At 38.8% G+C, this 15,992-nt stretch overlaps 1 protein-coding gene across 5 annotated transcripts in view; it reads right to left on the reverse strand.

Moving 5' to 3' along the window:
* The window catches only part of Gtpx (Glutathione peroxidase homolog with thioredoxin peroxidase activity), a 43,807-nt gene that overhangs the window by 11,709 nt on the left and 16,106 nt on the right, over positions 1-15,992 (reverse strand). For all 5 annotated transcript variants that reach the window (XM_067127500.1, XM_067127518.1, XM_067127529.1 and 2 more), the window contains 2 exons: positions 15,361-15,434; positions 932-1,079 (listed from right to left, as the gene is read on the reverse strand). In XM_067127500.1, the coding sequence (XP_066983601.1) occupies positions 932-1,079; positions 15,361-15,434 (222 nt within the window). The remainder of the gene's footprint in view (positions 1-931; positions 1,080-15,360; positions 15,435-15,992) is intronic.

Raw genomic sequence — 15,992 nt, forward strand, 5'->3', positions numbered from 1 at the left:
CTCTCCATCAAATGATCAGTGGGAGTCAGAGAGGGGGAGATGGCTCCCTTGGGAGTCAAAACAGCAGAGGGAAGCTTACCAGATGGAAGGAAAGTACCAAAAGCCTCCTTAGGTGTCAACGGCAGAGCATTCCCTCTAATGACAATAGGGAGGCCTTCTTACTTGCAACCTACACCCACTTTTCTGACAGCTACTCTGTGTACTAAGACCATGGATTCTCCCTATCGCAGAAATGCTTCCTACAATAGGTGCAAAGCATATGAGGGTCTATTACACAGCCTGACAGGAACCATTTACAAGGCTTGTTCTTCCTAGGACAATGCCTAATAGCAACGGTCTTCTTTGGAGTATAGGAGGGTAAAGGCCGAAATGATTTGAGGGTTTGTTCCATATTCAAAAAAAGATATATGCACCAAATCCCACTTACACACTGACTAAAATGAAAAAAAAAAAAAAAAAAAAAAAAAAAAAAAAAAAAATGCAAATAGTAAGAAAACTCAAGAAACATGAGCATAAGTCAAAAACAGCAAAAGTCAGTGCAGAGAGCTGAAGAAAAGAAGTCTGCATCTGACAGCAGCCAAAAGCAGAGTGTAGACCGACAGATGAGCAGGGCTTCCCCCTACCTGTCGACATTTTAACTTCTGTAGTGAGTTTTTAACAGTCGTTCTAGCTTGTGTTCGCAAGCTTATCCTAATGTAAAGAACAAAGGTTTGTATTTGTGAGGAACTAACCATTCTTACAACCTTTATGCCAGCGTACCATTAGCATTGTACAGACTACATTACAAAAATAATTTAGTTAAGAATGCCTATTTTGTGTTCGGTAATATATAAATGAATGTCCAAATCCAATAAATTTTGTTACAATGTTCATATAATAATCAACCCTGTTTGCATTCTACAAGTACATGAAAAACTTTTTCCAAAGTTACCTGGCCACCAAACTGATTGCAAGGGAATGCAAGAATTCGAAGGCCTTTGGAGTCGGCATATTTCTCGTGAAGCTTCACCAGTTCGGTGTAGTTCACGTTTGTCAAACCTCACTTACTTGCAACATTGACAACAATGCAAGTATGGCCCCTGTTATGAAGAAAAAACAATTATTAAAACACAGTTCAAATGTAATTTACAGAAGCAATCATACACCTACACTGAAAAAAAAAGTTATGGATGTTTTTATAAATGCAAACCAATATCTTCGCTACTGTCCTTGATGGCATTTAAGACCCTTTCTTTTTCCCAAAAACTACTACCCATGTCTTATTTGCAAAGCCGAGGCATCGGGTGGGCTAATGTTTACCTAAATGGCTTTAACTACCAATACTTGTACCTGGCCAAACTCCATAATAATGTAATATTACCAGTAACTGCTCAGGTATCATCATTATTATTATTATTTTTTTGGAAGGAGTTCCTCTTTTAGGACAGTACTCTTGGAAACAACTGCTGTTTCAATGGCATTCAGCTTATACAATCATCTGTATCTATTATATCAATTTCCTTGGCTGCTTTAGTGTGTGTGTGTGTGTGTGTGTGTGTGTGTGTGTGTGTGTGTGTGTGTGTGTGTGTGTGTGTGTGTGTGTGTGTGTGTGTGTGTGTGTGTCCCTTCCCTTCCCTTCCCTTCCCTTCCCTTCCCTTCCCTTCCCTCTTCCTTTTTCCATGTTTTATGATGAAATAAAATGTGTTGAGACTGAGCATTATTAACAAAATGTTTACATATTTGTAAGGACATAATTTTTTTATATAAAAGTAATATATAGGTTTTTCAAATCACAATATAACTTGATGACCTTTAGAATTTATGAAGCGTTTAATTAACCTCATGCGGTAACTTTAATGGGTGTTTCTCCAGGAGGTGGAAGAAATAATTGCGAAGACATATTCTGGATTTCTTCCCTGAAGGGAAGTGGATCTGATAGGAATCTGTTTAGGAGCTGAAGGCAGCTTCACACACCGAGCGTCAATAACATGGAATGGCGATCTCCCTGCTGACCTTGTGGCCTCGGGCATATTGAAAGGTCTTGGTTCAGCTCATAGTACTATACTTATTATTTTTATCTTTTTTATTAATATTATATCTTATTAATATTACCATTAATATTATTTTTATTATTATTATTATTATTGCTGTTATTATTATTATTATTTGACCTAATTTCTCAGAAAAAAACTACCTTACAAAAACAGGTTGGCCTAAGCACTCCAACCATTGTGGTCAAGCCCTAAACATTAGCTCTTGGTTTTAAGCAATGTACAGCATAAATGGTTCCTGTAAATTACAGGACTTTCTTTGCATACACTCCCTAAACACTAACACTCACTATACAATTACTCACTAAACACACACTTACTGCACACTCACAATCACTAAACACACACACTTACTATAAACTCACACTCACTGAACACTAGCGCTTACTAAACAATCACACTCAATAACACTAAACACTCACTGAATACTCAACACCCACTAGGCACTCACTATATACTAAACACTAACTAAAAACTCATAAAACACTAAACACCCACTAAATACTCACTGTACCCTACACAATCAGTAAACATTCACTAAACACTAAACATTCACTACCCGCTCAGTATACACTAAACATTTACCAAGTACTCACTATTCACTAAACATTCACTAAGCACTCACTATACACTAAACACTCACTGAACACAAAATACTCACTAAACCCTAAATGCTCATTACTCCCCTAAACACTCACTAAACACTAAACAGTCACTGAACATTCACTAATAACTCATTACTCACTAAACACTTAAACGCTAAACATTCACTAAACACACAACATTCACTAAACCCTAAACACTTACTAAACATTCACTGAATACTTACACACTAAACATCCACCAAACTCTAAAAACTCACTAAACAGTCGCTGAATACTTAGACTAAACATTCACTGAATACAGTACTTACATACTAAACACTCACTAAACACTAACATTCACAAAACCCTAAACACTCACTAAACACTAACATTCACAATACATTTGCTAAACCTTAAGCACTCACTAAACATTCACTGAATACTTACATACTTGACATTCACTAAACACTAACAACCACTAAACATTTACTCAAACATTCAGTAAACACTTACTAAATCCTAAACACTCACTAAACACTTACTCATTAAACATTCAGGATAAAAAATTCACAATTGCACTATGCCCCTGTTCAATTTTACCGGTTACCAGACCTTTAAAGATGGCCACAAGGCTCTGCAACGCCTCACTAGTGGAAGACCACCGAACTAAGTAGTACTGGTATACAGACAGCATCTCCAGATATATACCCTCTATGGCTTCACAAGATCCTGGAGTCTTTAAGAATTTAAGATGTAATCCAATGGGCATTTCTCCAAAAATGCTTCAAGAGCTAAAGACTGCTTCAAAGGATCCTGGAGTTGTGAAGTTGTCTTTCAAGAATAATATTTTAATAACTGTCCAGAAATTTTCAACATTAAGTGGCCCAACAGTATACAATAACAAAAGATTTTTGGCTGACCTTTGTTATTTGTGGGTATGGTACAGATATGGGTACCAGTATGGGTATGGAATGGAAATGGGTATGGTACAGATATGGGAACTAGCAAATGTGAGCGATAGCGGTCACCTGCTAGTTTTTCTTATTATATTTGCGTTGTCAGCAGGCAGATGATATGATATGTAAAATCTAGAGAACATGGAAAGATATACTGTTGCTGCTGTTTATTTATTACCACTTACGTTTCAATGCACACACAAGTGCAGTATTCATCAACACAGAAATATCTCATGTCCCAATCTCTCTTATTGGCATTTGATGCTAGCTGGGAACCCCTACAACAAAATAAACCATTGCACCACTCACCCAACTGGGGACACACCAGCAGAAAATGCCCCAGCCTCTCTGATCAACCCAACGAAGGTGGTCTCAACATCTTAGGATGCAAGCTTTACCTTAAAAAATGTCTGGCGTCAAAACCAAACATAAATTTGACTTGCCTGGATTTTCATTGACATTAAACCAGTTCCCCCACTATATATAACTGGACACCTTTGTTTTCTATTCATTCTCTCTAGATGACCACCTATGTGTGTTCACATATAAATAATTAACCCTTAAACGCCTATTGGACGTATCATACGTCGACTAAAATTGTCTGTTGGGTGCCGAGTGGACGTACCGTACGTCGACTACAAAAAATTTCAACCTTCGGTCAACTTTGACTCGACCGAAATGGTCGAAAAATGCAATTGTAAGCTAAAACTCTTACATTCTAGTAATATTCAATCATGTACCTTCATTTTGCAACAAATTGGAAGTCTCTAGCACAATATTTCGATTTATGGTGAAATTTTGAAAAAAACTTTTTTCTTACGCACAGGCGGTAACTCAGCCAAAAATTTCAAATTCTTTCGTCATTTTGTCGTAATTTTTGCACTGTTCTATATTAGCCGTTACATAAAGTTTTATATATGAAAATGTGCGCAATTTCATGTACAATACAGCAAAATACAACCCATGGTTGCAGCTTTTACCAGTTTGGAAATATTTTCATATAACTGCCAAAATTTCAACCTTCGGTCAACTTTGACTCGACCGAAATGGTAAAAAAACGCAATTTTAAGCTAAAACTCTTACGATCTAGTAATATTCAATCATTTACCTTCATTTTGCAACCAATTGGAAGTCTCTAGCACAATATTTCAATTTATGGTGAATTTTTGAAAAACTTTTTCCTTACGTCCGCGCCAGAAATTCTTTAAATCACGTTGTCGTAATGTTTGCACTGTTTTATATTAGGCGTTACATAAAGTTTTATATGTGGAAATGTGCGCAATTTCATGTAGAATACAACAGAAAATAACTCATGGTTGTAGTTTTTATCAGTTTTGAAATATTTTCATATAAATCACGATAACTGCCAAAATTTCAAGCTTCGGTCAACTTTAACTCGACCGAAATGGTCAAAAAACGCAATTGTAAGCTAAAACTCTTGCATTCTAGTAATATTCAATCATGTACCTTCATTTTGCAACAAACTGGAAGTCTCTAGCACAATATTTCGATTTATGGTGAATTTCTGAAAAAAAAAAAAAAAAAAATTTCCTTATGTCTCTTGCGCATGTAACTCGGCCGAACATCTCGGAAATTCTTTTCGTCATGTTGTCGTAATGTTTGCATCGTTTTACATTAGTCGTTACATAAACTTTTATATATGAAAATGTGTGCAATTTCATGTAGAATACAACAGAAAATAGCTCATGGTTGTAGCTTTTATCAGTTTTGAAATATTTTCACATAAATCACGATAACTGCCAAAATTTCAACCTTCGGTCAACTTTAACTCGACCGAAAATGTAAAAAAATGCAATTGTAAGCTAAAACTCTTACATTCTAGTAATATTCAATTGTTTAACTTCATTTTGCAATAAATTGGAAGTCTCTAGCACAATATTTCGATTTATGGTGAATTTAAAAAAAAAAACATTTTCCTTACGTCTGCGCGGTAACTCGGCCGAACATCTCAGAAATTCTTTCGTATCGTTGTTGTAATATTTGCATCGTTTTACATTAGTCGTTACATAAACTTTTATATATGAAAATGTGTGCAATTTCATGTAGAATACAACAGAAAATAGCTCATGGTTGTAGCTTTTATCAGTTTTGAAATATTTCCATATAAATCACGATAAATAGAAAAAATTCGACTTTCGGTCAACTTTAACTCGACCGAAATGGTCGAAAACTGCAATTGTAAGCTAAAACACTTACAGTCTCGTAATATTCAATCAATTAGCTTCATTTTTCAACAAATGGGAAGTCTCTAGCACAATATTTCGATTTATGGTGAATTTTTGAAAAAAACATTTTTTTATGTCCGCTCGTTACGAATTCATGCATCATTTTGTGATAATATTTTCTCTGTGTTGCTTTGATCGTTTTAAAATTTGTTATATACCAAAATCATCGTAATTTAGTGTACAATACAACTAAAAAAAATTAACTCATTAGCTTTAACCGTTTTGCTTACAGCGCGATTTGTATACAATTATATACGTTTTTTTTTCGCTGTCACATATTCCAATATTTATATAAGATAATGATATTTTTTCATTTCTGATGGTTGCATACTAAACTTCAGGCAATGACAAAAAAATGAGCCAAAAATGAACTCTTAATCTTAAAAACTAAGCGTGCTGTGATTTTTTGAAAAAACTTTTTTCCGCCGGCGCTTAACTCACCATAACGCCGGCATACGGGAGACGTTTTTGTAAATAGGGCTTCGGCGTTAAAGGGTTAATATACAACAAAAGCAGTCAATCTTTTTACTGTATTATACTTTAATTAAAACATGAATTACTGTAAAAATAAAAGCTGGATATTCTGAGAGGAATCTGGATACTTTGAGAGGAATATCTTTCTTTACATTCAACTCTTAAAACATCAAACAATAACTGTTCCTGAGCTCGTATGATTGTTATTTCTATGTAAGACATGTTTCTTATTATCTCAAACTGAATTTTTACATGGAAACATCTGTTCTTAACTTAAAATTAGGGACTGAGGGCTACACTAGCAGTGCCACTAGCTATCACTGCACACCAAAAAATTCCCAGTCATGCTCATAAACCAATGCCATTTTATGCATTTGGTGCTCATCATCACAACGAGGGCTTCTTAGTACAAGTACAGTATTACAACAACTACAACAACCATCATTGTTTTAAGGCAGTGATACCAGCATTTATGACAGTGAGTATTTAGACTTTGATGCTGTTAAATTTTCAGAATATGAAGATGACAGAAGTTTTTGTTAGAGAGCATTGATTTTTTTCAAACTTCTTACTGTTTTACTGTATACAATAAAGGTACTGGTAACTTGTTCCCTTTTGCTTTCTGCCGCACCAAAGGTACTTTTATTTCTTCTGCCATGTTTTATTACTGCATTCGTGTAGGAAATGTTCAATGTAAATGACTGTTCTGCTTGTCTGACTTTCTCCTCTACTAAAGATGAACTTATTCTCTCTTGTAAATTACAGTAGAACTATTATAAGATTTCTCCTGCTAGTCTATGCTGCATGTTTTGCCAAAGTTTTCTTTGGCCATAATGTAGTTATATATTTAAAAAAACACATACATTCAAATGCATAATTTCTTTAATACTGCTTCTGACATTGGAGGGGTGGGGGTTATATTAACCTTATTCACAACGCAAAATTATCCGCATGCAACTGGCACCCAGGTACCCAAGATAAATGCATCGTATATGTACCATTGCAATCTAAGTATTGCATCAGTTCCTTTAATATTTCAGACAATAGACATACGGAAGTATTCAGCAAGAGGTATCTGGCAACTATTCGCCTGGCTGCGCAGGCGCATGATGTGCTGTGGTGAGAGACTAAGTTTCTGTTACTTGGTTACAGGTTGTCCTAGAGCAAGAGCCTTTGCCTGCTGGCTTAGTCTAAAACAAAGAACTGAGTCACTCGTTAATGTATATTATGGCAGCCAAGCTAAATAACATTGTTTAAAGGAAATAAAAATTATTATCGTTCTTTCAATGTTTCTTCTTTAAGAATTATGGTATTAATTTTTTCTTGTGACTTGGCCTAACCATTTTTTTCAGTCTGAAGAGGGTTTTATTTTAGCACTCAAAATTGTAGGCCTATATGTTTTGATATACAGTGTTAAAAGCAAAACTATTTATTATATTTTGTTAAATTACCATTATCAAAATATAAAAAAATGTTGAATAAATGTTTGGCTAGGCCTAATGATCCTTGCCTGGTCTGTGAAAGGCAGGGAATCCTATAATATGAAGTATGATTTTGTTCATAAGTACTTGTGTGGTATTAGAGTTTCATAACCAATAATGTGTTCTTTTACTGCCGTTATGTGAATATATAACTGATCATGTCAGTGTTGAATGGTCTCCTCAAACCGTCCATCTGACCTAATTCTGAAACCGTACGGTTGAGGACTGAATTAGTCATGCCTTGAGAGAAAAAGGTTTATACCCTCCATATTGAGTAAAACAAAAAAACAAAAATATGACATTTCATAATAAAATTTTCATATATACTTACCAAGTAATTACATAACTAAGATTTCTACCTCGCACGGAAACTTTAAAAATTTGCGGTCACGCTTCTACTGTTTTGTGTAGGTGACAGGCCCCGCCCACTATTGGGGAACACAGGAAACAAATCTGCAGGTAGGCTCAAAGTCATAAGAGGGAAGGAGGGTAGGCTCTGACTCTGTAATTACTTGGTAAGTATATATGAAACTTAATTTTATCATGAAAGTGTCATTTTCATATAAGTAACATACCAAGTTATTACATAGCTGAATCCCACACTGAATGGAGGTGGGATACATGGACATATTCTAATCCAAAACATTAAGGCATGGTAATGACTTTGAAATGCAGAAAAATTAGCCAGCACTGAATGCAATGCTTGTTGTTTCCTTACCTGGTTAAAGAGCTACCGCAGGTGAATACTGCCTCTGGTTGGTGCCCATCTTAACCTGTAGTGGCGTGGCTGTTGAGCCGTGGGTCGCCTCTACAAAAGTGGAAGCTTTGCAGTGGAAGATATGCCTGATGGCTACCATAGTATACAGAGGGCGCCCTTGCCCTGGGCGCAGTACCAAAATTAAAAAACAACCAGACAACACTGTCAACTACTCTGAAAATCACAAGAAACCCCCAACCTATCCACTAAGACTGGTGGATACTCCCGGTACACTGTTCTTGCAAAAAAGCCTAGGGTGAAGGAATAAACTGCATCTACTTGGGAGAAACCTACCCTTTTATCACTAATACACTTAGCAGGAGCTACAGCAAAGAGGAAGTGCGTCTTGAATGCGAGATTGCTACGGGAAGCAGAACAAACAGGTTCAGAAGTTGGACCCGTCAACCACTTCAGGACCACATCCAGATTCCAGGAGATCAGGTTGTCCTTCCTCTGTTTCGTTGTATCGAAGGACTTAAACAAGTCACTAATATCTGAGTTTGAAGAAAGATCTATGCATCTGTGTTTAAAAACTGAGCTAAACATAGCTCAATATCCTTTAATGGTGGAGGAGGACAAATTTCTAGAGTTCCTCAGATAAAGGAGGAAATCAGCAATCTCAGGAGAGACATTGTGGTCCTGTCACCACTGCAGAAGACTGCCCACTTGGCCTGGTAGACGAGGCTAGATGATTTTTGCCTGCATTGTGCAATAACTTCTGCAGCTTCCCTTAAAAAACCTTTCGCTCTAACAAGCTTCCGGACAGCCTGAAGCCTGTAGGGCAAGAGCGGACAACCCTTGGTAGCATCTTCTGAAGTGGGGTTGTTTGAGTTAAGACAGTTTTTGGGGAAGGAGTCTTGAATAGTCCACCAACAGCCGAAGAAGGTCTGGGAAACACTCCCCAAGGGGCCAAAACGGGGTTATGAGGGTCATAGTTGTGTTGTGGTGTGACTGGAACTTGTTTAACACCTCCCTGATCATGCTGAAGGGTGGAAAAGAGTACAGGTCCAGATTGGACCAACCTTGCAGCATCGTGTCTGTTGCCCATGCAAGAGGATCTGGGGCTGGGGGGCAAAATACAACAGAGTAAGGTGATGGTTCTTTGAGGTGGCAAACAGGTCAATCGTTGTCCTGCCCAACACCTTCCAAAGATCCAGACACACCAAGGGATCCAAGGTCCATTTGGTGGGAAGGACCTGCTTCCGACGGCTCAGCTCGTCCGCCATAACATTTCCCCTGGATAAATTGGGTGACCAGAGTCACTTGATTTTGTTCTGCCCACGAATGCTCTCTTGCTGCCTGAGAGAAAAAAAAGAATGGATGCTGCCCCGTTTTCGTACATATGCCAAGGCCAATGTATTGTCTGTATGCACCACTACTGTCTTGTTGCGGACTATGGTTGAAAAACATTTGAAGGCCTAGGTGAACTGTTTTCAGTTCTCTCACATTTATAAAAAGGTTTTGCGGATTCGGGTCCATGTACCGGATACTTCCTGATTCCTCAGTAGGGTTCCCCAGCCTATGTCCGAGGCATCTGAATAAAAGTCCAGGTCGGGGCTCAGAGGTTGAAGGGACTTCCCTTCTGACAGTCTTTCTTTTGACAGCCACTACTACAGTTCTGATTTGATCTCCGGGGTGATTGGAAACACGTAAGTGTCCGGCTGTGTTTTCCTGTTCCAGTTGGCCTTCAGAAAGAACTGGAGAACTCTCATGTGGAGTCTGATAAACATCTCTATGGATGCTAGAGTCCCTAGTAGGCTCAAATGAAAGGGCTAGAAAACTCTGGACCGTCTGAAGGTACCTGGAAATTCTCTTGGGAGAAGGAACAGCCCGAAAAATCTGTGAGTACAGAATTATCCCGAAACTGATACACCTTGTCCTGGAAGATGAACCTTAGATATTTCCTGGAATTTGGATGGATCGAAATGCGAAAGTATGCGTCCTGCATATCTAAGGTTATCATCCAGTTGCCCTGGTGAATGGATGAAAGGACTGTATGGCTTGTCTCCATTTTGAATTTTGTCTTCAGAACAAATTGATTGAGAGTGCTTACATCAAGGACTGGTCTACAGCCCCCGATGCTTTTGGTACCACAGAGTCAGTTGTAAAACCCCTCTGTGCTGGTATTCTTACTTTCCCTACGGCCCTCTTCTGGATGAGAGGGGAAACTTCCTCTAGAAGGGCCAAATGTCTCTTGGAGCCTTTCCAGTATACTGTCAATGTGATGGGGGAAGTGACTAATGGGGGGTCTCTCCAGGAACGGGATGACATAGTCCTCCTTTAAAACTTTGACAATCCAAGGCTCCGCTCCTCGTATCAGCCACTTTTCCCAAAACTCTAAGTCTGGTTCCTACGGGTGCATGAAGGACTTCCTTCTCAATTTTTAGGCACTGTCTTGTCAGAGCTCTTCTTAATGGACCTGGTCGTGAATCGGACATTTTCACGGGTCCTGAACTGTGGTCTAGGCCTACCTCCTCAAAAGGACTGCTGCTGGAGGGGTGAGAAAGTCCTGGTCTGAAAAGCAGATGAATCCTTAGGACGCTTGGACAACTGGGCTAACAAGTCTTGCATAGACTTTTTCTGTATATCTAATGCAATTCCCTTTACTGTGTCCTGACGGAACAGGTGGTGCTGGTCCAGAGGCAAGAAAAAAAGGGCTGACTTCTGAGTCTTGGTGGCTCCCTTAGAAGTAAACGAGCACCAGAACACTAAAAAATAAGAGTGGAAAGCTCTAGAGAGCCATCTCTAATGGCTTTGTCGGCACAAGACAGAACCCTAAGCCAGTCCAAGACAATATCTCCCGCTAGATCCTGGTAGTTATTTTCTTAGCGAGTGCACCCACTGTCCAGCCCAGAAAGATAGACTTCAAACACCTTAAAAATATCCTTAACTAAATGGTCCAATGGTCAAGTTCCGCAGAAGAGAACATTATCTTGGCCGACAAAAATGCCGAACAGTGAGAAGAGTTGATGAGGGCAGAGAAGTCCCCTTGGGAGGAGGTAGCAGCTCCCAAAGAAGGTGCTACACAGGTCACGTAGGATAAGTACCTCCTGTGGATCAAGCGAGAGGGAGGAAAGGCAAAAGACACTTTGCCTTGCTCCCTTTTGACTGAAAGCCATCTCCCATCTCTTTGAAAGACTTCTTGGAAGATGCAGAAAGAACCATCTTGGGAAGTCTTGTCCTGTTGTCCGCTTGATTTCTCATTAAAAAAGATTGAAGCACATGAGACCGGGGCAGCTGGGGCGAAAAAGGTAGGAAAATTTGCCAAAAGATACTGCAATAAAGCTGCATACGCCGAACGAGGAGCAGGTTCTTGGTTGACCTCTTCCTCTTCTGTGGAGACCGGGTACAGGATAGCATCCTGAGAAGTCTTGGGAGCAGAGGGAGCTTTCTTTAATAAGTCCATGATTACAGCTAACTGCCACCTAATAGGAGCCAAAGTCGGCTCATCATTACCCAAAGGCAAAGGTGAAGGAGACCTCGGTCTCTGAGTAGACTGAAGAGGAGAATGCCTGGGAGTGGGCACTTGGCACTCAGAGGTGGACGGTGGGTATTCAGGAGCTGGCGATGGGCACTCGGGAAGTGGAGCTGGGGGCTTGGGAAGTGGCACCAGACGTTTAGCAGCAGACGTCAGGTGCTTATGAGTCATCGTGGGGGGCTTGGGAGCCAAGTGAGGGCGCTTAGCTGCTGGGTGTTCAGGAGAGGCCTCTGGACTGTCCCATGTAGACAAAAGTGGTTGTTGATGGACAGTGGCAGAGACAGAAGGGTAACTACAAGAAGGCTGAGGGCTGGTACTATGCTTCTTATACCGCTTAAGGGGAAGTGGACCTGGACAGAGACCAACATCCTCAGAAGGGCACTTAAGTGGTCGGGAAGAGTCTAAGCACTGTTTTTGGTGCCTCCTGTCTGCACTGGAGCCGTCGGAAGAGCTTGAAGATAACTGATGCATCTCCAAAGACACGCCTTTCCAATGGCTGTCTGCCAACACCTGGGATTGTGCAATAGGAGCAGCTGAGGGGGCGACTAACCGCAAGCAAACTCCAATGGCCTGCCTTGGACTTCCGGTATGTCTTCTCCCAGGTTCAGGGAAGCAAGACTGTGACCTTGGTCTAAGTGAACCATCGGGACAGATTGCCACCTCCTCCACTTGCACTGCATTCCCACTCATAACTTTCTCCTCAAACACTTTATCTGTTATCATTTTGAGTGACACTGCTGACTGCCACTGTACTTACCACAAGGTTTATCTTTTTATCAAACAGATTCGAGATTGGAGATGGTATTAGGGTCGGAAACAAGGGAGCCAGGCACAAGAGTAGGAGGTTGAATAGTAGGAGGGCAAGGAATGGGAGAAAAAGTAGGAAGAGGAGTGGTAGGGAGAGCAATAAGGCTCCTCTAAACTAGGTTTAGGAGTAGTTTCTAGACTATGAGAATGTCTCTCGACTCTAAAAGCCGCTTTCCTTTTCCTATCTTTCTCTAATTTGTCTAAGTGAGACTTTAGGGTTTTCCATTGCTTACTATCCCATGAGGAACATTCATTACAAGTTTTCTCCATGCTACACTCTTGCCTCCTCCATTTGGTACAGATCAAATGAGGATCATACCCAGCCTGTGCTAGCCTAGTCTTACACCTTCACTGCAATAGCGAATACAGTAAACGCCCCCGTATTCGCAGTCTCACTATTCGCGGATTTCTCTGTGGAATGTAGCTACCCATTATTTGCGGAAAATTCGCCCATTCGCGGTATTTTTCACTGAGAAATATTCACTAATTACTGTATTTTCCATTTTCATGATAAATGCGTTTTTTGTGATAAAACTATTAAAATACTCAGGTATGAGCATTTTTAGAGGTTTTTTTTGTTTAAACTATCAAAACAGGCAGTTCTAAGTGTTTTTAAAGGGGTTTTAAGTATTCGCGGTTTTTAGCGAATATGGGGGGCTTACTGTACAGACAGTCTTCGGGTTACAACAGGCTTGGCTTACGACGTTCTGAGTTTACGACGCTTTTCAAATATATTCATAAAAAATTATTTCCTGGGTTACAATGCAAGTTCCAGGTTTACCATGCTAACAATGCCAATCCAGCGGAAGAAATATGGTTCCAGAATGGCAGAATGGTCAAATTTTGGAGGTTTTTCTGATGAAAAACTCAATACAAATGCAGGATACATTGTCTTCAAAATCCCCAAAGGATTAAAAGTAAGGTATTCTTACTATTTTCTATGGTATTTCGGACGACGCCAGTCTGACGACGATCGGAAGAAATATGCGTCCAAACTGGCAGAATGGTCAATATTTGGAGGGTTTTTGTAAATGAAAAACTCAATAAAAATGCAAGATTCATTGTTTTCAAGACACCCAAAGGATTAAAAGTAAGGTTTTCTTACGATTCTTGATGGTAATATTTCGGATGACTCGGTCCAACGCATACGACGGAAGAAAATTCACATTCATGGATTTTTTCACAGAGCAATATTCACTAATTACTCATTTTTAATTTATTTTCATGACTAAATATATTTTTTACGATTTACTAATTTTAAAATATTAATATTAAGATAACCACAGCATAGTATCGAAAAAAGTTAAATTAAAATCGTCGTGAAATCATAAAACTGCTTACCGATGTTATCACTTCATTCAACCCCTCTCTCTCTCTCCTCGAATAATTTAACTCTTTTAAGATTTACATAAGGCCAACTGCCCATAACTATCTCTCTCTCTCTCTCCCCAAACAATTCACGAAAAATTTCACTTTTGAAGTTTCAGTAGCAAGCCTTCCTCTCTCTAGCAAGGAGAGCGAGGAACGATATCAAATACGCCTAGGTGGCTACCTTAGTTTGTTACCTGAACTTTAACTTCCTCCTATGCAATGAATCTCTGCATTGTATTTTAGCCCAATAGTCAAACTGTTAGATACCCATCTATCTAAAAAGTTAGAGGCTTGGGTCATCTTCTTTTGAATTCTCTTATCCAGGAAGTGTGGCCAGGTATGCTGAACCTCCAGTCAATTTAAGATTCTCTTACCTCCCACCAAAGGTGAGTCTAACCTTAATGTTAAGACCCAGGTTTGTTCAGCATATGAGCAAATGACAAATTTTACATTAATTTGTATTTTCCATAACTAACAAACCTGTGGTCTTAACATTTCCTGCCCACCTCTAGCCACCCCTCATTTAGTTAACCCTGGGCTGGAAGAAAACTAATGTCACGAGGTTAGAGATTAGGTCGCTGTCCCCTTCCTCCCTCATCCCTGTGACTGATGCCAGATGCCACCAATTCTTTGCATAAACAAGTCCTGTTGTTTTTTACTGGTTTCCAGCTGGCACCAGAAGATTTAACTTAATGTTAAGACTGCAGGTTTGTTATCTATGAAAAATACAAATTAATTTAAAATTTGCCACTCTGTTAATAAAATGTTTAAAAGTGCAATTCATGAGTGGAGACTTTTATAATCCTTTTAATTCCTTAAGGGTAATCTATTGCAAACTGTTTAAAGGGAACACTAGACTTCTCATCAGCAATCTACTACTCGGCACCATACATAAGTAAATACAGTACTACTGTTTAAATAGATTTGAGAATTCTTCTTTATCAAAACAATGAAATTTTCTCCACAAACTGTTGAATCTATGTAAAATTTATCTCGTGTACAACCTACGTCTCCACTATTTCTTCTATTACTCTGAATCATAAATCCTGAATACTTAAAAGACACTACAGTACATACTAAATAACTTCTTCCTCTCACATGTTGATAGTAGTAGTATATTAATATCAAAGATATCAATATATTAATCCAACTTTAAACACCAAACTTGGCACTTACCTGTACTTCTCCATTGAAACTGTATTGCCATCTATATCATCTGCACTGAAGTCGTAGAAAGATGCGCCAGAAGCCTATGATAGAAAAAAAAAGGAATAATCAAAACAACAATTACTGTGCAGTATACATAATTATTATCTGAAGATAATAACCATCCACAAAATAATTGGTAACATGTCCTATCATCATAACAACACTTCCAACCTTAAGAGTTTGGCTTCAAATTCTAGAGATGACACTAAACTGTGAACAAGTGTCTTAGTCATGTGAAATCAAGTTGACTACTTGCCTAAAATGCATCCAGCAACTGTTTTATTACGAGTTACTTAGGGCATAAGAAAACAAAATTAAAAATAAAAATTAAATCCTTATGTCAAGACACAAACCATTTCTTTATTAATGCATTTAGTTTGTCACTCTCCATTACTGGTCAGCTTTCAAAATCCCTTGCTTGTTGAAGGGTAACCAACTGTACAGTGTGTCTTGTGCAGAACATTGTAGACAATGATAAGGGTTCTGTGAAGTCCCCAACTTTCACATTTTTCTCTAACATACCCATAAGGCAACCCTTTGCCTTCAAGTGTTGAGGAATAAAATTCTGTGGAGTCACAAAACTAGACTGCATGTAATTA

This window comes from Macrobrachium rosenbergii, chromosome 3, assembly GCF_040412425.1.
Source record: "Macrobrachium rosenbergii isolate ZJJX-2024 chromosome 3, ASM4041242v1, whole genome shotgun sequence".
Classification (NCBI taxonomy): Eukaryota; Metazoa; Arthropoda; class Malacostraca; order Decapoda; family Palaemonidae; genus Macrobrachium; species Macrobrachium rosenbergii.